Below are 22,358 nucleotides of genomic sequence, written 5' to 3'. Positions count from 1 at the left end.
TGGCTAGAAATAACATTATGAATTATGGTTTGTGCAGCACATTCCCCCAACCTTGGAGTCTCTCTCGCGATCCACTTTGCTCTGCCTTTCCGCAATTGGGATGATTTCTTATGCCACTCCAGTGTTTCTGCTTGCCCTTGTGCCTCTTGGGATCGCCTTTTATTTCATTCAGAAGTACTTCCGCGTTGCATCCAGGTAGGTTTCTTTTAAAAAACCCACACCCAATAATGTGCCAAATGTCTTCTTAGCCTAAAGCGATCAAAGTTTTCCATTCTGATGTCAGACACCACCAATTATTTCTTTAGAGGGGACTCCAGAGCGTCTCGCTGCCAGGGCTGAATTCCATTTTAGAGGAGTTCCCAGCAGCCATATTTCAGTGCTAGACGGGGCCCAAGGCAAAGGACCAGGGTCCAAATAGTAAAGTGATCAGCATTTTAGCTTAAAGCTCCTACAGCCAATAACTAAGCCTTAGGAGAGGAATGTCAAGCTTGTAGAAGAGGGGAAACATTGAAGAGAATTGGAAAATCTCCAAAGAACTGGTGGTCAGAGGAGCAATGTGTGAGGAATCCGATTTGGGGGTGGGAATCCACTGATGTTCTCGGCTCGGCTTCCTGGACTGCAGCCTGCTTTCCCTCTGTCCTAAGCACCATGTACGCTGAGCATGTGTACAGGCCTCTGGCAGGAAGAGAGTCCAATTGCTGCACAGTATGTTACAGATGTGCAGATACAATGAGCAAGGCTGGTTTCCACAAGCGCACACTCCACTTCCGTGCTGCTTAAGTGCTCTCGGTTTTAAGTGGATTTCTGCCTCCTCTTCTGCTTTGCATTTGTACAGGACAGGAATAATCAGTTCAAGTTGAGACAACCCAGATTCAGGCTGGACGTCAGGAAAAGCTTCCTCACTCACTGTCAGAGCAATATGACAGTGGAACCCACTGCCTGGAGAGGTGCTGGGCTCTCCCACACTGGAGACACCCAAAAAGAAACTGGGCAGCCATCTGAGTAGGGTGGTGGAACGTGGTGTCCTGCAACAGCAGTGGGCTGGACTTGATGGCCTTCATGGCCCCTTCCAGCTCTACTATTCTCTGGTTCTAGGGCACACTGTGCAAGCTGGTTTATGTTGCACTTAGCAGAAGAATGGGCTTGAAAGCCAATGTGCAGAAGGGGCCCTGTTTCCAAATATTTCCAGACCTGAACTTCGCTTGGCTCACTCCCTAGGCCAGGGCTGGGCACAAGAAGGAAGTCTGCTCAGTGCAAGAGAGCCGTATTCTGGGCGATCGTCACACTTTGAGGTCAGAGGAAAGGGGCTTGGGCCAGGAGAAGGGCTGCGGCCATCTGGAAATGCTGGAGAGCCGACTCTGGCCCCTGGAGCTGGGGCTGTGCGCACCTGATTTAAGGAAAGCACTTTTGCCGCAGCTTAGGCTACACTTTCTGGCTGGCTACTTGTTAGTAGACTTGTCGTCATTGTTGTTATTTGCTACTTACGTGCCTCCTTGCCATCTGCGGCAGGGACCTCCAGGAGCTGGACGACAGCACGCAGCTACCTCTGCTCTGCCACTTCTCGGAGACAGCGGAGGGCCTCACCACCATCCGAGCGTTCAGGTCTGTACACGTGGACTCTCTCCACAGGAGAGCGACGGCAAGTGAAGGATGGCCACTTTGGCCCTCGTACTCACCTCCATTCTATGGGGACCCATTTTCAGCCCAGGTGTCCTTCAAGGTGGGGGTGAAGCCTTCTGCAGGTAGCGCGAAGCAGTGCAAGAACAGAACTTCCTCCTTCCTAAGCATCCAGACTAAGGCTGGGGCAAAACATTGGAACTGCCACATTTTGGGGAGGTTCAAGATCCAACTGTGACCCTCAGTTGTATTTTGCTTAGGCAGCCCATAATTTTGGGGTGGGGGCAGGATGAAACTTAGCAGAATGTCATTGGAATTCCAACCAACAGACACACACCATATTGGTATTGCCCAATTTCCTGTGCTAGGAGGGATTCTCGGGGTGGTGGGCGGGGGGGGGGGAGGACAGGCAGCTAGGACAGAAATAGTGCACCCCACTATTTTTCCTAGAATGCCTCTTGGGGTGGAATCTTTTGGAGGAGAAGGCTATATTTTAAATCTTCACATTGCTGCTTTTTTAAAAATTGCCATGTTACACTTTTAAACTTCAGTTGTATTTTATGGTTTTAATTGTTGCAACCCATCCAGAGTGCTGTGACTACTGGGCAATACAGAAATAGGATAAATAAGTTGGTGGACAGCAGTGAGTACATTTCCTGCCTTTAAAATGGTCTACCCATCCCCGAAAACAGCATGAATGCTGCCCCTTTCACACCCTGGGCAGTTAATTGGGGGGGGGGGGGGATTGGCCCTGCCCCATTTCCCCTTAGTTCAAAACTGGTTTCCCATGGAGATGCATGGCTGGAGGTACTGAAATTCCACAAACACAAGCTTCCTTGGGTGTACAGAACTTCTGAAGGACTTCCTTGAATCCTGGCCAATGTTATCAGATGGATTGCACAGGGTAGGTAGCAAACTACAAATTTCTAAGACATCCTATAAGATATTCTGCCTCTCCTTTTAATTTGCCTTGCTATCCTCCATCTACCTTTTCTTGGCTCCTCGGCAGCTAACACCGTATTCTCCCAACGTAAGGTTTAGTTAGAAAACTAAAGTGCACTGGATTAAGCCTAGTAGTTGTTTCCCTTTGTTCTGAGTGCATTATGTACCCTTTAAGCAGTAATGAACTCCTTTGAATAGTTAACCTCGAAGTAGCACAGTCCAATTAAAGTGGGATTTCTGTGACCTTTTTGTTCGTCATCTGAACAGGATAAAAAGCCGAAGAACATGCACAAGACAAACTGGATGGGGATGAAAAGAGGCAGGCTGAGCTTGTCAGAGTTTCCATCGAGGAGGGGAAAGGGGGGGAATAAAAGCACAGCTGCCAGAGAGAAACAGTCCAAGGCCAGAGGCAAATGATTGTTTTGTGTAAAGCGTGATCACCACATCGTCATGTGTAGAAATATTTTGCCTGCGTGCTGTGCAGAAGCACGTCACTTTGTCACTGTGTACTCCGATAGATTCATCTGGTGCACAAAGTCATTCCCAAAGCCGAGAGAGTTCATAGGTGACTCTCCCAGGCAGAATTAGAGAATTCGCACTGCCAGGTCGGTGCAACGCTGTAGCCTGTTAGTGGGTGAAAGTGTGTGGGATGTGCAAGGTGGGGGAGGGATGTCCCTACACACTAGGAAAGTGCATGGGAGGCAAGACACTGAAAGAGCAGTCAGTCCAAGACAGGAATTAGTTCAGTATTCAAGGTGTCTGCTTGGTTTTATAGCCTAGTTCTCAGCAGTTGGGCACCGGCCCAATTTGTTCCCTAATTTGGATTCGCCAGTTGTCTTGGTGCTCCGTAAGCCCTTCTCCTGCTCCCCTTGGACCCATGTCAGCACGAGGTCAAACTGTTGATTTGGCCTACTCCAATCCGCATTACCAGGGGTATTGGACTGAGGTTTGGTTCATTTCGGCAGTCATCTAAGAGATCACGGCTGATGAAGAAACCAGAGTAGGTGGAAAGGGAGATGTCTTCTGAGGAGTGAAGGCACACCAGACTCAGGGCCAGTTCGCACCGACTGGATAGCGACCAGAAACCTTTTGGGTCACGGCCACCTTGCCCACTTCTGTTCGCTTGCTTGCTTGTTTCAGTGGCCACTATGGAATGATGTGGTTTCTAGGGCAGCCTTCCCCAGCCTGGTGGCCTTCAGAGGCATTTGGACCACGACTCCCAGAATTCCCATCCAGCAGGGCCATTGACTGGGAATGCTGGGTGCTGCAGCCCAACGTGTCAGGGAAAGCACAAGGCTGGGGAAGGCTGGTCTAGGACACTGCATTTGGAGGAAACAAAGGTGGTACCAACTTGAAACACAGTCTGTAGGGGCCCATCATATGGAATCCTATGGAGCCTGGAACTGGACTTCAGAACTGATGCTGTTTGTCTTCATAACTTCCCTACAATGCAGGGCATCTCAGGGAAGTTACAATTACATGATTCTCATTTTATAGACAGTGTCAACAGACACAGAGGGTATGACCTGGAGTCCAAGGTCACTGAAGTTCACCTGAAACGTGACCTCAGGGTACCTGTAGCTGACGCAGCACAGCAAATCTTTGGTCATAGTTCCTCATGCTCCAAACGAGAGGGGTAATTTGTTGGACCTTATTTTTAGTAACACCATTCTGGACTGCAAAATGGTGGCCTGGTTCACAGAAGCAAAACAAAACAAAATTAAACCAAGCGAAACTATAAGCACTCTATTATCGCAACATATAAACCAGCAAGGATCTGTTCATTTTTCGACAAGCGCAGACGTACAGCTGCACTGACATTTATACAGTGCAGTCGGTCTGCTGCCAATATTTACAGTTTTCTAAACAACAGAGTAGCAGAAGTCCAAGCTGAAGCAAGACTTTTTTCCTGCCTGAGAAATGTATGCATCATGATGAAATTTCTCTGAGCTGATCTTCAGAAGACAGGGAAGCTTGGTAGTTATGCAAAATCCAGCTGCAGTTGTACGATAGTCAGTTGGCTTGCAGAATGGAGAACACGGAAAATGTACTGCTGGCCAGACAGTGCAACTTACGAAGCATTGCATCCAAATGAGAAACCCTGACACTTGCCATGCTCCAGGAAAAGACTTTTGGGGCTGTCCTATCTGAGACAGCTGGTGTGTTGAACAGAATAAGGATGGGGTGTTGCAGTGAAGGTGAGCCAAGGCTGGGGTCTTCTCTACCTCTAGTGTGGCAGCAGCAACTAGCATGAAACGTTGCTATATGATTGACCCTCGCCGTACAGGTAGATGCAATAAATGGTGGCGTAGCTTGGGCTGCAAGGGCTGAAAAGTGTGGGCCCCTCCAGATATTGTTGGATGAAACGTTCCCCCAGCCCCTGACCATTAGCTCTGCTGTCTGAGGCGGAGGGAATTCACAGTCCAACAGCCCCTCCAGGGCCACAGGTTCCCTAGCCCAGCTCTGTTGCAGAGAGTTCTGGGTAGCTCCACCTGCCGAGACAGGTGGGTGGCAAATGGGAGCAAGGCTTCTCCTGTGATGGCACCTTGCATCTGGAACACCTTTTCCAAAGTGTTCCATCTTTCTGTCTCAGTTTTTGGATAAAGCTAAACCCTAATCCTAACTCTAACCTTTATTCTTCCAGATTTCTACTTGATGTTATTTTTATAAACTGATGTTAGGTTTTATGTGGTCTTGATTAATAGAAGTAGTACTTAAGAAGAGCGTTGCCAGATTGGACTGGATGTCCATCTTGTCCAATATCAAGTTTCTAATGGAGGCCAAGACGATGCATGTGGAACATTCCTGTATTTGTCATAGTGGGGAGTGAAACAGCTAAACCTACCACACTATTTATTTTTATTCACAACTGTTAAAAAACTTGTGCAAACACAACTGTTCGCACGCATTTGCATGTTATCATTCTAAATTGCTTCCCCCGCTTCCTTGTCTGTAAAAGAAATCTGCACAACGAAATGAAAGAGAGGGAGAATGAGAGAAGGAAATGGCACGAATGTTTGTGGGTCTGACCCACATTAGGGGCAATACGATCCCTAATACACAGTTGAAAACCAGTGCAATAGGAACTGGGCGTCTGTTCTTTACATCAGAGTAAGGTCACATGGCACGAAGTACAAGCCTATTTACTAGGAACTAACCAAGAAACCCATTTGATTTGGGGTGGGAGAAGAAGACAATCGAAGAAGGGAAGGAGAGGAAGCAAAAGTAACCGGTGGGACATGCAGGGTGATGGAAGCCAACACATCTCACCAGGCTGAGGAGGTGTGGGCTCAGGTAACAACAAATGGCTATAAACAATCACCTCGGACATCTTCCCTCTAGCATCAGAGTCTTTAAAAGAGTCTGACAAGTTGGCACAAAATTACTTGAATCCAGTTGATCTGTAGTTCAGGAATGACTGAGGTTCTTCGATCTATTTTGCCTGTTGCAGGATCAGAATTGTGAGTCACACACAGCTGTTAACGTAAGAATCGTTTCATCCTCTGCAGGCATGAACCCAGATTTAAACAGCGTATGTTGGAACTGACGGACACAAACAACATTGCATACTTATTCCTTTCCGCTGCCAACAGATGGCTGGAGGTCAGGACGGTACGTACAGCTTCGTGTCTGCCATGGGTTTTGGAACCCTTAGAACCTAAGACTGATGAACGTTGCCAGGCAAAAAACTTTTACTGACACACATATAGCAATAAATCACAACCGTTTCATATATGGCAATACTCAAAATAGCTCCGTATTGTTGCTGTTAAGGTTTTTTCTTGGTGAAGCCAAAGAACTTCTTCATTTGCTATTGCTGTGTTACTCTGTCCTTCAGAGTGGATTCTAGGATGGACTGGACAATTCTTCCCCCCAGGCCAGCCAGACGCAGAAAGGAGTACGGGTGTCTCTAGGGATGTATGCAAATTTTGTTTAGGTTCTAAGAATCCTCAAAAATATCTCATTAGCAACCATGAACAGGAATGGATGTTCTCTGACCAAGTTTTCCAATTCTTGAACTTGTAGCCACATTCACAAGAAGTGCACTTGGAAAATGCACAACCTGAAAAATGATGCACATGCTTTTCAGAACGCATCACTTTCTCAAAGCATGCAACATTTCCCATTCAAATGAACCAAAGCACACAGGAACCAGCCAAAGCAAGATTTAGGGTCCCATTCAGAGAACGGGCACAAACTCAAGCATCCCTGGTTCTCCCCTCTCTGTGTACCTTCCCTCTTAGCCCATGTGGTGGAAAGGACCCATTTCCACTGTCCCCAGGCATCCGGGTCAGCTCGTGCATTTGTACAGGGCCTGTGCATATAGAATCCAGTGACTGCATGACTGATCTTTGGGATAATGTCTGGAACATGGAACCGGCCTGAAAAACCGGATTGCGTGCATGCATCCTGCATTGCATTGATATGGCCACATGTGGTTGCCCAGGGATGGCAGAGGCAGGGTCTGTGGAACATGGGATGCTGCCCTGTCCTACATCAGACCCTTGGGCCATCCAGCTCAGGGGTTCTCAGTTACTGTCTAGCAGTGTCTGCCTAAGGTTTTGGATTGGGCTCTGTCCCAGTCCTACCTGGAGATGCTAGGGATCGAACTGGGGTGCTCCTCCATTGAGTTGAGTTCCTCCCACTGGATGAAGGTGGGAGATAGCTATGCCCTCGCTGACCAGACTGGGAAGGGGTCATCGTCCAATGTGACCCTCTAACGGGAAACACTAGCGACATTTGAGTGGCGGGCTTGTGACAGGGATGTCCATGTGCCACGAGACAAGACCAGGAGGAGGGTACACCGCCCTCATCATCTCATGCTACCTTGGGGGAATTCTGATCTAGACTCACCACTGAATGTCAGCTCTAGCAAACATCAAGGTGAAGGTGGAGTTATCTGTGCCATTCTGGGATACACTAAAAGCCTAAAGGAATCTATCTGAGGGGTTTCCCAACTCCTTAGGCTGCCACTGAATTTTGGCTAAAGCAACATTTGAGATTTGGATGAAATGAGGAATAGTAGGAAGCCTTGGATCCCGACAGAAATGCTTTCAGGAGCCTTGGTGTGTGGCCAGTCGAGGCCTCGGTTGTTTTAGTATATGGTTTACTGAAAAACAAGGAGCAGTGGGCATGGGAGAGCTGCCTGGCATGTGAAGAAAGCCGGAACGACGAGCCTGATAATATTATTTGGCGTTTCTATGACACAATTCAGATGTCTTAAAACCCCTCACATATGTCATCTTCATAATCTTTACAACAGCCTTTAATACCTTTGGCCAGGACATTATTCTCCAGGATGTCTGGGGAGAATCAGTGATGGCAAGACCTATTCTTGTGCCCATCCAGAGTCAGCTTCCATGCAGTTTTACAGCCTGGACCTACAGGGGTTTGGTGCAGCTTTTGATAGTTATGTGCATTACTACAGTTGTAAAGCACACAGATAGCCTTGCCCATCTCCTTGTCCTCAGCTACCATTCCATGCTTTGCAAGTGCTTCTGTGTTTCTGATTATGTGAGCACAACCGCCTAACCGCACAAGCACACAAGCGCTTATCGTTTCTGGTTTTAAAAATGTTCTGATCGTGTGCGGTTGCATTTTGAGCTTACTGACAGCAGGGATAAAATGAAGGTTGTTTCTGCCATCCTGAGTACAAACAAATTTACTCGGGAATAAGCATCACTTCATTATTATGTTTTTTAAGAAAAATGACGAACATACACATTCACATCTGGGTTATAACAGAGCAGGAATTCTTGCACTGAACCCTCAAATGCTGCACAAATGCACAATCACAGGGAACCAGACAGCGAGTTGCAACATTTGAACCTTGAGGGACTCTGAGCCGAGTTCCACCAACCCAGAATATCACCAGCTCTTTGCCTAAGTGGGAAAAGGCAACCGCAAATTCCTTGGAGCAACTGCTAGTCTTTGCAGAAAGAAGGATGGAGGAGACTGGCAGGGAACGGAGCTGCTGTCACCAGGACGTCTTCAGGGGAAGGTGGATTCTGCACATTTATTGGAATTCTGTAAAAATGCAGAGGCCTGGGCAGCAGCATTTCAGGAGGAAAAGGGGGAAAGGTGCCTAGGAGATGGAGAAGCAACACTAAGAGAGAGACTGGAGGGGCAATGAGACAGGTGCACTTTCATTTCTTTTATGTATTTATTTTATTTGAAGTTTTTACATGCTGTCCCAATACTAAAAGTCTCTGGATGGCTTACAAAAAAACCCCAAAAACAAACCAATCATAACAACACATTGCATCTGAGAAATAATGATAAAAACAAGGATAAAATGATTAACTGTTAAAATATTGGGAAAATAAAAAGGTCTTCACCTGAAAGAATAAAGTGACAGCACCAGGTGAACCTCCTGGGGAGCAAATTCCACAATCGGGGTGCCACCGCAGAGAAGGCCCTTCTCCAGGTAGCTACCCTCCTAATCTCCTTCAAAGAGGGCTCCCGGAGAAGGACCTCTGCCCCAGATCTCAAGGGAAGAAGGCACTCCTTCAGGTGTCCAGGACCCAATCCATTTAGGGCCTTATAGGTCATTACCAGCACCTTAAACTGGGCCCAGACTTCAATTGGCAGCCAGTGTAGCCGATATAGGACTGACGTGATATGGGAGTACCTGCCAGTCCCCGTTAGTAACCTGGCAGCTCTATTCTGAACCCATTGAAGTATGCGGACCATCTTCAAGGGCAGCCCCACACAGAGTGCTTTGCAATAGTCCAAATGGGAGGTTACCAGAGCATGGGTCATTTATGTGTAGATGCCTAGACATTCCAACAAGTTCTGCCTAGACATTCCAACAAGTTGCAGATTAGGTCGGCTTCTCCTTCATTGGTGCCCTTTCAACAAATACTCACAGCTTGGAGAAGGGAAAGAAGCCGGGGCAGCCCAGTCTGTTACAAGATTTGCTGTTGGCTCCTGCCAGCACTGCTCCAATCCCAGGCCTATTTCCTGCTTTCTAATTTTTCTTATGCATGTGCTGCCACAGAGACCTGTGTGGGTGATGCAGATGGAGCTGCAGGGGCTCCATTTTTCAGGAAAACGAAGCAGATGCGCCAGAAGTCTGCTCTTGGTAGCTCTCGCTGCTACTGACTGGGGAGTTTCTGAAAGCTACGTTCCTGCGGCTCAGCATTTGAGCTGCTGAGCTGAAAAGATAGTCCTTTGCCCCTAGATCTGGTAGGAACAGCAGCACTGACTCCATAGCCTCTGGGCATAATTCAACATAGCCTTTCACGTCACTTTTTTGCATAACGTCCTGCTTATGGGTTTCCCTGCAGTATCTGTTTGGCCACCATAGGATGCTGGACTACGGAGAGCTTGGGTCCAATTTGGCAGGGCTCTTCTCACATGCTTAACCAGCTGCATTCCTGATTCTAGCTGGCTAAGATCTATTGGACAAACTGTTCCAAAGGGTTCTCCTGAACCGCCAGTTACACTCCCAGTAATCATTTGCAGGTTTCTGACCTCCTTCCAGAAAATTCAACAGGGCAGCTTGCTTTTCTTTCCAGACTATGTCAAAATGGTCCATGTTGCAACCTACCTGAAACTCTTCTTTTGTGTCCTTCAAAATATTCCAGATGAGCAAAAACAATTTCACCATCACAAATTCCCCAGAAAGTTTCTTTCAGGCCAGATTTCAATAGCTCATTGATGTTGAAACTCCTTCTCCCCTTTATGTCTCTCAAGGCCATCCCTGAGAGGCACCTGATGCCATCGTCTTCCATATGAAAGTCAATGCTCTCCATACTGCAGAAAAAGCCTCTTCACCTTGAACCGTCCAAGCACAATTCTAATTGGCGGTAATTCATCAGTTGGGCTTCAAGACTGTTTTGTCTTCAGGCTCCTTTGGGACAGCAAATCCACTTGAAAGTAAATGTAATTACTTACTGCCAAAGAAGAGGACAAGGCCATTCTCCCTCCCTCTGCTGAAAAATATGGGATGCATTTCCTTTGCTGAGCAAAGGACACATTCAGTAGAGTCCCTCTGAGCTGTCCAAACCCAAAGTCCTGTCCTTGAAAGCTGATTCTTAGAACAGATCTTGTTTCCATGATTTTCTGAGTGTTCTTGAAAATATAATGCCTGGATGTACAGCATGGGCAACAGCAGCAGCCCAATTTACATGCACTAAAAAGGCCCTCCCAATTCTGGGACTGCAACTCCTCTAATTCCCATCCATTTCCAGCTAGAATTCAGCACATCTGCAGCTCACCAAGTTGGGGAAGGCAGCTCTGAACAACTCAGGGAAGAGGTGCCTTATGGGAACAGCCATGCAGAAGTAGCAGGGCCTGAGATGGGATAACCGAGCTGACCAGCACGTGAACAAATCGTATCTATTGCCTATTAGTGGTATTTCATTTGCTTTGTCTTGCAGCACAAATCTCTCCCATTTCTTTGTGCTTCTCTCTTCAGGATTATCTGGGTGCTTTCATTGTTCTCATTGCAGCCGTGGCCGCCATTTCTGAAAAGTCTACTTCTGGCCTCGTAGGATTGGGTCTCCTCTATGCACTGACAGTACGTACAGAAGCCAGGTTTATGATCCTTGGGCACAAGCCTCCCGGAGATTCCCACACACAGAGGGCATCAAAATGAGCAGGAGCTGAGCCAGTGTCCACAGCGCATGATGTGGCATCTGTGAGAGAGATTCTGACTAGACCAGACATGTGAAACTTGCTGGGTTTCGTGGCCACCAGTGAGATTCCAGAACGCAATGCTCCCTTCCTAACTTTCTCACTTACTGAAAGAAACGGTCTTGCAAGCCATGGATCCAAGCCACGGCTAAGGGATTTCGGAACTTGGAGCAGCTTCAGGCTTTGCAAGCCAATTGAAAAAAATAGCAGTGGTGTGTCTGCACGGTTCCCAGGCCCTGCATGCTCCCAGGGAAACAGAGAGGAGGGCGCATGCGAGGACTTTAGCTAGCAGCGGAACATCAGCGCCCTGAAGCCTTCCCAAATCAGGGTCCCAAGCCTTCAACAAGGCTCTTCCTTTTCACGCTCCCCCTTCTATTGCTAAACTGCTGTAACCTGGATTGAAACGCAGGCTGGATATCTGAGTGCGAATAAAGCGTCAGCTAGCCAATTGGGCAGACTGAGTTTCAGTAGGGAAGGTCAGTGGCGGAAAAGGCAGGGTGCCTTGTCTCTCACTCGGCATCTTTCTCCTTCCGGCTCACCAACAGACAGGCACAGTGCCACTGGAGCAGTCGCACTTCGGTAAGGATGCTACCCAGTTGGGGCTCTTCAACCGTTACCTGATGACTAACTTGCCACAAAAATAATGGCCTGGACTGCATGAATACGGAACCTCAGGCCCTCAGACCGAAATTCCCTCCCTCCCTCCCTCCCTCCTTCCCAGCCACAGGAATTTTCCTGGCATTTCTGCCATTCATTCCACGTCCTGAAACATTGAACCGTCTCTGCTGGCTTCTCAGTTAATGTTGATATATTTGGAATTTTGGGCTCAAATTTCTTTTCCTCTTTCTCTTCCTTTCTATTTGCCGTTCACCTTTTCTCTTTTACCTTCAGCCCCACCTAGACCCAGAAAGTACCTCTGAGGGGTTTCTCTGAAATCGAATTCTGTACCCCTGCTAAAGAGAGTTGGAATTCAATGCCTAACCAACCTCATATCCTTTTTATCCACTGGGAAAAGCATCATATAATCTGAACATTAATTTCCAAAGAGAAACACATACGCACAGGGAAGCATCAGAAGGGCAAAATGTTTAGCTGCTGCCAGGATTTTCTGTTAGCCCATCCGTATCAGCCATGCAGGAATATGACAAATAGACTAAAACCACAATCGAAAGCACACAAGTAAAACAACATCGACTAATTCAAAAACCTGGCCAGCCACAGATCAGACGAAATGTCAGAAAGCTGCCTAAACAGTTTATAGCAGAGCCGTTAATGCGATGCACCCTTTCGGAAGTGATGGTTTGTGAATGAATGAATGAATGAATGAATGGTTTGTGTCTCAGAGCATAACTGGCAATCAGTCCTCCCACCCCAAAAAGCAGTAAGAGAAGATGCATCACTTTCATTCTTTGACCCTGATGTTGTTATATTACAGATCACAAATTATTTGAATTGGGTGGTGAGAAATTTGGCTGACCTGGAAGTGCAAATGGGTGCAGTGAGGAAGGTGAACAGTTTCCTCAGCATGGAGTCTGAGAACTATGACGGCACCATGGGTAAGATGTCAGGATATATAGAAACATAGAGAACATAGAAAAGTAGAAACAGAGTGAGTCAGAAGGGGTCTCATGGGTCATCTAGTCTGACCCCCGGCTCTAGCTGGCTCTGCTCATGACATGCCATGTATGTGCATGACCCGTCTATCCTTGAACACCCTCACTGATGGGGCTTCAACCACCGCCTGTGGATGTATATCAGTGTTTATTCTTCTGCTCCATTCCCAGTAAAAAAATCGGTCTTCCCCAACCAGCTGTGTTACAGATGTGTTAGACTACAACTTTTTGCATCCAGTACATCTGGAAGGAACTAGTTTAGGAGAAAGTAATTCACACAAACAGATGAGAGTTCAGGGTTGGACTGCACCACTTTCAGCGGTGTATGTTCTTCTATTTATTTATTTATGTGCATTCAGATGGCCACCCAAATATTATGCCCAATTTCTGGGGCAAGTTCTATGTTTTTTTCTGGAGAGGTGCGCATTGGCCTTGGCCCCATTTATTTATCAGTGGGGCAGGGCAGGGGCTTCTATTTTTATTCATAATTCAGTTGCACTGAAACTGCAGGGCCGAGAGACTCTGGTTAAATGGGGGATCTTTGCCTCACATTTTTCTTGCCTCAGATTTGGATGAGTCTTTATGAAGTTTACATGCCAAAGCATGATTCAAGGTGATTATGACATACTTAACTGCATTGCTGAATCGTAAGCTTCCCAAGCATTTGCTTTCAACTCCTCTTTTCATCTTCCAGATATTTCTCAAGTCCCCAAGGACTGGCCGCAAGAAGGAGAAATCAAGATTGAAAATCTGTGTGTCCGATATGAAAACAATCTGAAGCCCGTTCTCAAGCACGTCAAAGCTTACATCAAGCCAGGACAGAAGGTTCTACTCCTTCTTCTACTAGGCTTTTCATTGTGAAGAAAATGAAGGGAAGACAATAGTCATGGCGGGCACGGTAGAGAAAAGAAGGAAGGAAAGGCCCAGCAATGAGAGATTCAATCATCTCTGCTTTTCTGTATAGCAATATGATTTCGAGCCCATCTCTGAATGCTGGCTTGGAAGCTCCGACGTCTCCTTTACAATTTCAAGCTGCTCTGGTGAAATGTTACCAGTTCTTTTAGGTTCTCTGCTATGTTAGAGGAGAAGGGTGGAGAAGAAACCTTCTACTCTCAAGCCTGTAACTCAAGGCCTGGGTCAGGAATAAGGAGTATTGGAAAATTGCATGCTTTCCACCCATCTTGATAACATTCTGGAGGTCTCTGGACCGTTCGCATGTGATTTCACTAAGCGTCCTCTCTAAGGAGCACTCATTACGGAATAGCAGGATTCGCCTGACATGATGGCCCACGGTGTTTTGTAAGCCACCCTGGGTTAGCTTCTCATCCAAACACAGCACGCTCCTCAAGGGAGTTTCTAAGCCAGTTATCCCAGACACGTTGTAGGGTTCAGTTAACCCACTGAGGCTTAGGGTGCCACCTGAACTTGGATGCCGTGCTGAGCCACCACTGGACAAAAATTAGGAGAATCCCTTGGCCAGGTTGCGGTACTAGCTGGGGGCTCCAGCGGCTGGTACCAGAAGAACGTGAGATGGTTGGTGAGCGACCCTGCTCTCCCTCCAGCATTGGCAGGAACATGGGGCAGCCGTTGGGGTGAGGAAGTGAGAAAGCCCTGCACAACTGCTGGTGGGCAGGACTGAGCCACTCTGCCCCCCCTGGCGGGGGCTCTTCTGTCGGGCATGGGGAAATTTTACCTGCAGCGCACGGGTAGAATCCCCAGAGGGCTTGCCGTGTCACGTGAACCTGTCCAATGTAAACCTGTGCGCATAAAGAACACGACCCTAAAATGAGCCAGTTCAGGGGTCCATCCAGTTCAGTGCGATCTACTCCAGCTAGCCACCGAGAGAGGTCTAAAGTGCCAGACCAGGATCAAGCATGGAGCTAGGTCTGTGCAGATTGTTACATCCTTTTCAGGTGCCTTTGCTTCGATTATGTGTTCATGGGTGGATTTTTAAAAAAAATCTATTGTTCTACTTGTGTTAATCTGTTAGTAAAATGTGCACTCGTGTCAGTACAAATTACCTAATGCATATTTGCTCAAAGGCACCTTTGCACTAATCCATAGGAGTGCAAATTTTTCCCAAAAGTGAAAAACTGGTCTGCGAGGCTGCAGAATTTGTGTAACTCAGGAAAAAATTCTCTGCTGCAGGACAGATTCATAGAAATCTGAACACTTTGGAGTCTATTGTGAGTTTCTTTGGCATCTTTATCTAGGACCCTTTCCCTAACAAAGACGTGCTCTGTGTCTGTTCTCAACTTAACTTGGGACAACCAAGTGTTTGATCAGTACAGAGTGAAGGCATGAACAACCCCAAGGGGATTTTGTGTTCATGGATCAGGTCCTAGCAGCAAAATGCTGTCATGACTTGGCATGAGTAAGCATTTGTGGGCAGTGTGCAACTGATGCTGCATTAACAGAGCTGACTTCTGGCACAATGCCAGTATCGCTTGTGGTCTTGATGGTTTTGAAACTGGCCTCTGCCTCTTTCTTACTTTCCAACTGAGTCTTCCATTAACTTTTTAAAACCTTGTACATCTAAGAAGGGGACGGCAGAGGATGAGGTGGCTGGATGGAGTCACTGAGGCAGTTGGTGTGAGCTTAGATGGACTCCGGGAGATGGTGGAGCACAGGAAGACCTGGAGGAGTGTTGTCCATGGGGTCACGATGGGTTGGACACGACTTCGCGACTAACAACAACAACATCTACTGTCTAAAGCGGGTTTCACTGGCCACTGCGTTGCCAAAGCGCAACAAAACTTGACTTGCATAAAGTATTTCTCCATCTCTAGTTAGAAACAAGTTGTATAATCCCATGTCCATCCCAGCAGCTCCAAAAGCTACAATGAGCCTTACCTTGCAGGTTGGGATCTGCGGTCGCACCGGGAGTGGGAAATCGTCGCTGTCCTTGGCTTTCTTCCGGATGGTAGACATATTTGATGGTAAGTGCCTGACAATGCTTGACCCCTAGAATCTGCCTGTACAACGTGTGAACCAGCAAACCAAAGGCAACCCCCCAGCCATATGGAACCCAAGAGGTACCCAGTAAATCTCTCGGTGTTGCTACCTTTTGATGTGATGGTTCCCTTCCCTTCCGGGATTGTTCTCCGCCTTTCCATTTTATTTCCTAATCCATACTGCTACTGCTGAGTATTACTTAGTCTCAATTTGTCAACTACAGGCTTACACAGTGAGGAAGAGGTGAGACAAACACGAAACAAAAGGATGAAATCCTATTTCATGGCCGAGTTAGATCATCCCCACACAATTATAGCTACACAAACTGCTGCACTTTCTCTGCTTCCATGTCCAACACATCATAAATTATCCCTTGAGTAGGACCATTAATCATCCACTGTAGAATCCAAATATTTCCTTTATGGGAAGAACAAAAGAGAATGGAAAAGGGAGGAAAAGGGGCCACTAGTCGGTCATTTTGCTTCTGGTCTGCATTGGATCAGGTGAGTGTCATTTGCCCTTTTGGCTGAGTAAGAATCTGAATTCAAAGGTGCCACGTGCCTTTTGTTACCTCCTGCTGCTGATTCTCCTGAAACATATAGTTTTTTTCTGGGAATGATCAGTAAGGCTAATGAGCCACTGCATTTAACTGAGTAAAGCTGTAATTGCAGATTCAAGAAGCAAGCTGATTGATCGGAAAAGTTGTTGGCCTTGTATTGCAAGCTCACGAGTAAGAATATTGTGTCCATAAATGTACAGACGCCCAAGGGAGAGCATAAGGTACACAAGAGAAGAAAACTCACTCAATGGAGCTTCCTCCAGGCCTTTGTGAAAGGATACTCAGCATTGTTGCAATTGGTCATGTTCCCAGTCTGTGTGTTATTCATCTCCAGCATCCACCACCTTTTCAGGGTTAACTGATTGCTAATTTATCTTTCTTCCACCCTCACACGCCTTTTATCTTGGCTTGGGTGTTGTACTCCATGAGAAGTATAGAGATGAGAGATACAAGCAAAAATGTACGTAGATTTTGGGATGTGCATCTGGATGTGGCAAATGAGATTAAATAGTGCAGTTCAGCAAAAGAGTGCTAAATCTATGAAGCCGCAAGCACAAGAAAGAGCGAGGCTCTAAGATCTATTTATGTAACAGCTCATTGCTAACATTCCATCATACACCAGCTTGGCTGAGAAAAAAGATAGAAGAGCTCGGAGCCCAACGCTGTGCATATAATCAGAAAATTGCACAGGGAGATTCTGTGCACAGTTAATTACACGTCTAAGCTCTGTTCAGAACTTCAGATTCATGTGTGTAAATGAGAAGCTGGGACAATGGGCAGGATCCTGATTCTGCAGGCACCTTTCCAAGTATTTACAGATGTCTGCCGTGATCCAAATGGGTGGAAGCAAAGAGCATTTCAGCCGTATTACCTAAAGAACTGTAGTCAACCATTCCTTTGAGGAGGCAGATAAAGCACAAAACATTGCAACATGCCCTCAGGTCCTAGCGATGCAACTCTCTGCAAACTGCTCATCTGGAAGCAATGGTGGCTTTTTGCTCAGGTGATAATGGGCAGGTTTGGATGAGGTTTGAAGTCACCCTGGGCTTCTAGTTGCTGGTGGGGGGGCTTTTGGGGAAGGAAGCCAAGTGGGCCCTTTCCTTGCCACATATCTGAACTGTCTCATTTCCAAGCAGAGCTTGAGAAGGAAGATGTGTGCGCTGTCAAGGGACTCTTAGGGGTACTCCTAAGAGAAGGAAGGAAGGAAGGAAGGAAGGAAGGAAGGAAGGAAGGAAGGAAGGAAGGAAGGAAGCAAGCAAGCAAGCAAGCAAGCAAGCAAGCAAGCAAGCAAGCAAGCAAGCAAGCAAGATGTGTGGGATGCCAAGCCATCTGTGTGACTCATGCCAAGGAACTCTGAGATTGTTTTGGCTCGGCTGTGCCTTACCTTGTAATCTGGGTTCAAACAGTGCACTAATACACTGAAGGTGTCCCAGACCACACACCATTCCATGGCTCATAGGCCAGCCCAAGGGAAGTGGGACTTGTGGTGCACATGACACACTAAGCCACCCCCTGCAAGTGGTTTATGGTGTTGTGTGAACCCAGTCAATAAGTGCAGGAATACCACAACAAAGACAATGACAACACACACACACACACACACACACACATTTCAGAAACAAGAAGGAAATGGCTGTTTAAACCAAATATGTTGTTGTTGTTTCAATTCATGGCAATTGGTTGAGCGATTCCCAGTCACCCTGTTGCAAACATCTTGTGCAAGATGCAGACCTTGCTGGAGTGAGGATCAGGCTGTTGCAGGCTCTTCTTTTGGTAAAACGACAACTCTCACCATTGGCTAGGAAGGAAAGCAAAACCAGACTCCTTGTAAGCCGCTTAGAGAGTCCTGTAAAAATAAGTAAATAAATAAAAGCAATGCTTGTTTTTGCTCTTGAGTGCTCTTGCAGAATTCATACCAAATTGCCAGCTGCCTGAAACTGCAGGCCAAAGCAGTTGTGCCAGGAGCAGTTACATTGCATGTCCCATTCACATCTAAAGCACTTCTTTTAAATTACAAGGAGCACAAAAGATGGGTGCTAAATCTCCTCCCCATCCCTCCCCAAATGTCTTTGCCCATAGTTGTTCCTGCAGCCGCTTTCTCTGTTCCCATCTCCAAATACCAGAAGAGAGCCAGGAAGGGAGATAAGCAATGGCAAGGAATTCCAGCATCCTTCTTCTATACAGGGTGAAGTTCTCCAAGGCCAGCCTCAGAAATTCCCTTGGGATTCTTAAAAGCCACCTCAAACAAGAAGCAAGTCTTTAAAGCTGCCAAATCCTTCTTTGGCAGAGATTAAAATCTAAGCTAGAGAAGAATCCCAGCCTCCTCCTCCTCCTCCTCGGTACTCAGCCTCCTGAATCTATGAAACACCGTCCACCCATGCCTTCTTTTTCAAAATATTCTCCTCCTTTTCCCTGTACCTGGCCAGGTGAGGTTCAGTGGCACATGTGGGCCAAAGGAAGAAAGAAGTCACCTGCTTCAGTCTAGTAATCCATGGCAGAGTTATCCTTGTAAGGTTAAGGTCCAATTGCTAGATTGTGATATTGGTGTCAAGCTTCTGATTCTTCCACCGGTTGCAGATTTTTAGAGTCTAGTCTGACTAGTTTTATTCTCCCCTCTCCCACACATTAGGGGCCCTCCCAATCTTTCTGCTCAGGGGGGTCCTGGACTCAAAGCCCTGCTCCAATACCCCTGGACCTTTCAGGCTGTTCACCTTAATGGATCCCAACCGTGTTTACAGACGCTGTCGAATTGTTCTGCGCTTCCGGTATTTCACTGGCAGTCTCTCTTGTTCACTTGTCTCAACCAGGGAGGATCATTATCGATGGGATCGACATTTCAAAGCTGCCGCTTGATCTGCTGCGCTCCAGGCTGTCCATAATCCTCCAGGATCCCATCCTGTTCAGTGGTTCCATTCGGTAAATACTGACCCCTTTTCAGCATTTTAGAAGTGGGCAAACCATCTGTTTCCACATGTATTGAATCCTAAGTCTCTCTCTTCCCATTTCCACTTGTCTATGTTTTTTTAATGGCATGAAAATTCACACTGATTTGCATATGAAACTTTCCTTTACACATGTTTTTGTATATAACTTTCCATAATGTATGGACATTTGTCCACAAAGTTTGAACTGAGAACTACTTTATGAAGTTCAGAGAAATACGTGATCCAAAAGATAGTTCTGTTACAGTGCATACATTAGTCTAGGAAGTGCAAATGAAGTTGGGTTGCTTAAAACTGCAGAGCAAACAACATTCTCTCCCATCTCTTTCTCTTGTAGCTTCTTAAGCCAAGTTTGTCCCCTTCTGTTTTGTGAACCCTGGAAAGTTGTATTGCAGAGATTTTAAAATACTCTTGGTGTAGTTAATAACTCATCCAGTGCTTCCCATAAGCAGCGAAGGGCATGTTCAGATGTTAGCACTGTCCACTGTTAGTTGCAGATCTGATTGCTAAATAAGGAAGTGGGGCTCACAGAGTGTGGATACAATCTTGCTCCGAGTTTTTGCATGAGAATGCCTTGTTTGAACAGTTCCTCTCACATTGATTCCACTGCTCCCTAGTCTGCAGTTTAAAAACTATTGGGCATCGTTACAGCCCTACAAGTCTTGCCAGCCTGAAATAGCACGTGCAAGACCCAAAATATTTGGATGGAGTTCATATTCTTGATCTTAAGTCAGATGGATCAGACCAAAGGGTAGAGCCACATGTTGGAGTATTCTTAGGGAAATCCAAGCTTTGCATGTTGTAAGTCACTGTGCCTTGGAGTTTTCATTGGCCACTCCATTCCTAAGTGCCCTTAAGTGGCAAGTAACCAGTTACGCCAGAGGCATGGCTACTGCCACCGAGATGCCATGATGGTTTTCATCTAGTACTTTTTGCAATATTCCGTATAGATTAGCTCAACAGTAATTGCAGCAAGGAAAGCTGTTAGTAGCAGTGATTGTCACATGGAGATGGGCAGAGACCTGTTCTCCCCTGCAGAGGAAGGCAGGATGTGCTCCAACGGAGCAAAGCTCAGGGAGCCAAGGTTCCATTTGGATGCCAGGAAGCATTTCCTGACAGTTAGGACCCCGAGGGTGTGGAATGGGCTTCCACGGGAGGGGGTTGAGGCCCCATCGGTGCGGGTGTTCAAGGATAGGCTGGACATGCACATGGTGGGCATGTCGTAAGTGCAGCTGGCTGGAGCCAGGGGTCAGACTAGATGGCCCGGGAGCCCCCTTCTGACTCGCTCTGTTTCTGTGTTTCTATTGTCACATTACAGGGATGGGCCAGAGCTCAGAGTGAGTGAGTTGACTAAGGTCATCTGACCCATGAATCTGGGACACCCTGATCGCCATTGCTTGTGCTCTTTGCCACCAGCTTGTGCCAGCTCATCCATCAGCTGAGGTGGGAACCAAACTGGCCTCTAGCCCTCAGCATGGATGTCTCTCCTAAACCTGCTGCTGCAGGTTCTAGGTTCTGGTGTTATCCCAGGATTTGTGGGGCTGAAATGAAACTTCCCATTAGAGTGGGGTGGGGGTGGATATGTGGAGGAGGGCAAAATACCTCCTGCAGATTTTAGGGTGTGGGGTCAAAAGCCAAGGGGATGAGCCGGGTCCACCACTGCTACTAGAGCCCTTCATGGTGGGTCTTCGTTGGTGATGCATTTGCACCAGCACAGCCTTCTCATCAGGACATTCTGGACGACAGGGAAGAATTGGCGGTTGCCAACTGGCAACTCCTGGGAGAAGCAATGGCAGGAAGTTTCGAGCCCACACCCAACTGGTGCCCCTGAAAATCCTTCAGATGCCCCCAACAGCCACTTCCACCACTTGCGAGCAGGACCGCAAAACTTCGTTTCAGGGCAGTTCTAAATTGTTCAGCTCTGGTCTTTATATCGTGCAGGGGTTTCTACAGACCAACAAAAAGCTGGCTTGGGATGAATTCAGAGGATCTTGCTGGGTGGATCCACCTGAATGACACTGGAGAAGTTGAACATATTCATGGGAAGAATGTGTGTGGAGCAAAATCCACTCCAAATAAGCCTTTATTCAAGGGTCCATGCAAATTGTGCAGAGCTCTCGGGGTCATGGTTGGACTATCTGAACAGACTGTGTATATCTATGTTGGTGTGGAACCTGAGTAATTTTGTTCCACCCTCTTTCCATGGAGAAGAATCTGTAGAGTGGTAGGGAGATGTTGGAGCAAGAAGACTCCCTGCAGGGCAATGCATGGGACATCTGATGCCTTTGGACATGTCCACATCACATTTTACTTCTAGGAGGGGTCAGGAATAGGCCAGAGGGCTGCCTGTGCTTGCCCCCGCTTCCTCACCTCTGCCTTAATGCTCTCAGCATGGGGAGAATGTACCAGGCAAATCCCAATCCAAACAATCTTGTGATCTTCATAGTTCATCCATGCGCATCCAAGTAGTAAAGGAAGCAAGACCAAGAGCACGTTAAGTGTGTACAGCGCCTGTACCCAGTCTTTCTCAGGATAGACCTCCAGGAGGTAAACATTTTCTGGGTGGGCAGATTTCGCTTGCAAACAGAATTCCAGCGAGGTTTGCAGTGGACACGGGTGCCCAGCACATTCCGTAGGAAGCACTGAACATGTGTGTATATCCTTCTCCTTAGCTTTAACCTGGATCCCGACTGCAAATGTACAGATGACACACTTTGGGAAGCTCTGGAGATTGCCCAGTTGAAGAACATGGTCAAGTCTCTGCCAGGGGGTCTAGGTGCGTATGTCCAAATGAAGGACGGTCTCAAATCAGGTCTACCACTGCATTCAATTAAAAGCCAATGTCTGACATGCAAAGCTTGGTTCGGCTGCTTGGTGTAACGCAGGGTATTTTCACATACTGCTCCATTAGTTGTGGGGCTGACCATGCATTCAAATGGAGCTGTGGCCGATTCTGGCTCTCTGATCAAAATACTTAGTGATCCATGAGCTTCTGATGTCTTGTCTCATTCACACATCACTCTTTTGGGTAAGCACTCTAGGAAGTCTTGGAGCATGTAAAAGGTTTGGGATGCATTAACAGAGTTTTAC

General features: G+C 47.0%; 1 protein-coding gene across 5 annotated transcripts in view; it reads left to right on the top strand.

The window, feature by feature from the left end:
- ABCC9 (ATP binding cassette subfamily C member 9) overlaps positions 1–22,358 on the top strand; it is an 85,100-nt gene that overhangs the window by 58,110 nt on the left and 4,632 nt on the right. For all 5 annotated transcript variants that reach the window (XM_044452187.1, XM_044452188.1, XM_044452190.1 and 2 more), the window contains 9 exons: positions 38–195; positions 1,510–1,602; positions 6,069–6,171; positions 10,982–11,083; positions 12,635–12,755; positions 13,507–13,637; positions 15,673–15,751; positions 19,134–19,242; positions 21,941–22,044. In XM_044452187.1, coding sequence (XP_044308122.1) covers positions 38–195; positions 1,510–1,602; positions 6,069–6,171; positions 10,982–11,083; positions 12,635–12,755; positions 13,507–13,637; positions 15,673–15,751; positions 19,134–19,242; positions 21,941–22,044 — 1,000 coding nt within the window. The remainder of the gene's footprint in view (positions 1–37; positions 196–1,509; positions 1,603–6,068; positions 6,172–10,981; positions 11,084–12,634; positions 12,756–13,506; positions 13,638–15,672; positions 15,752–19,133; positions 19,243–21,940; positions 22,045–22,358) is intronic.

The sequence above is a fragment of the Varanus komodoensis genome, unplaced genomic scaffold (assembly GCF_004798865.1).
Source record: "Varanus komodoensis strain SLA01 unplaced genomic scaffold, ASM479886v1 scaffold70, whole genome shotgun sequence".
Classification (NCBI taxonomy): Eukaryota; Metazoa; Chordata; class Lepidosauria; order Squamata; family Varanidae; genus Varanus; species Varanus komodoensis.
This window is presented reverse-complemented; position numbering and strand designations above follow the sequence as displayed.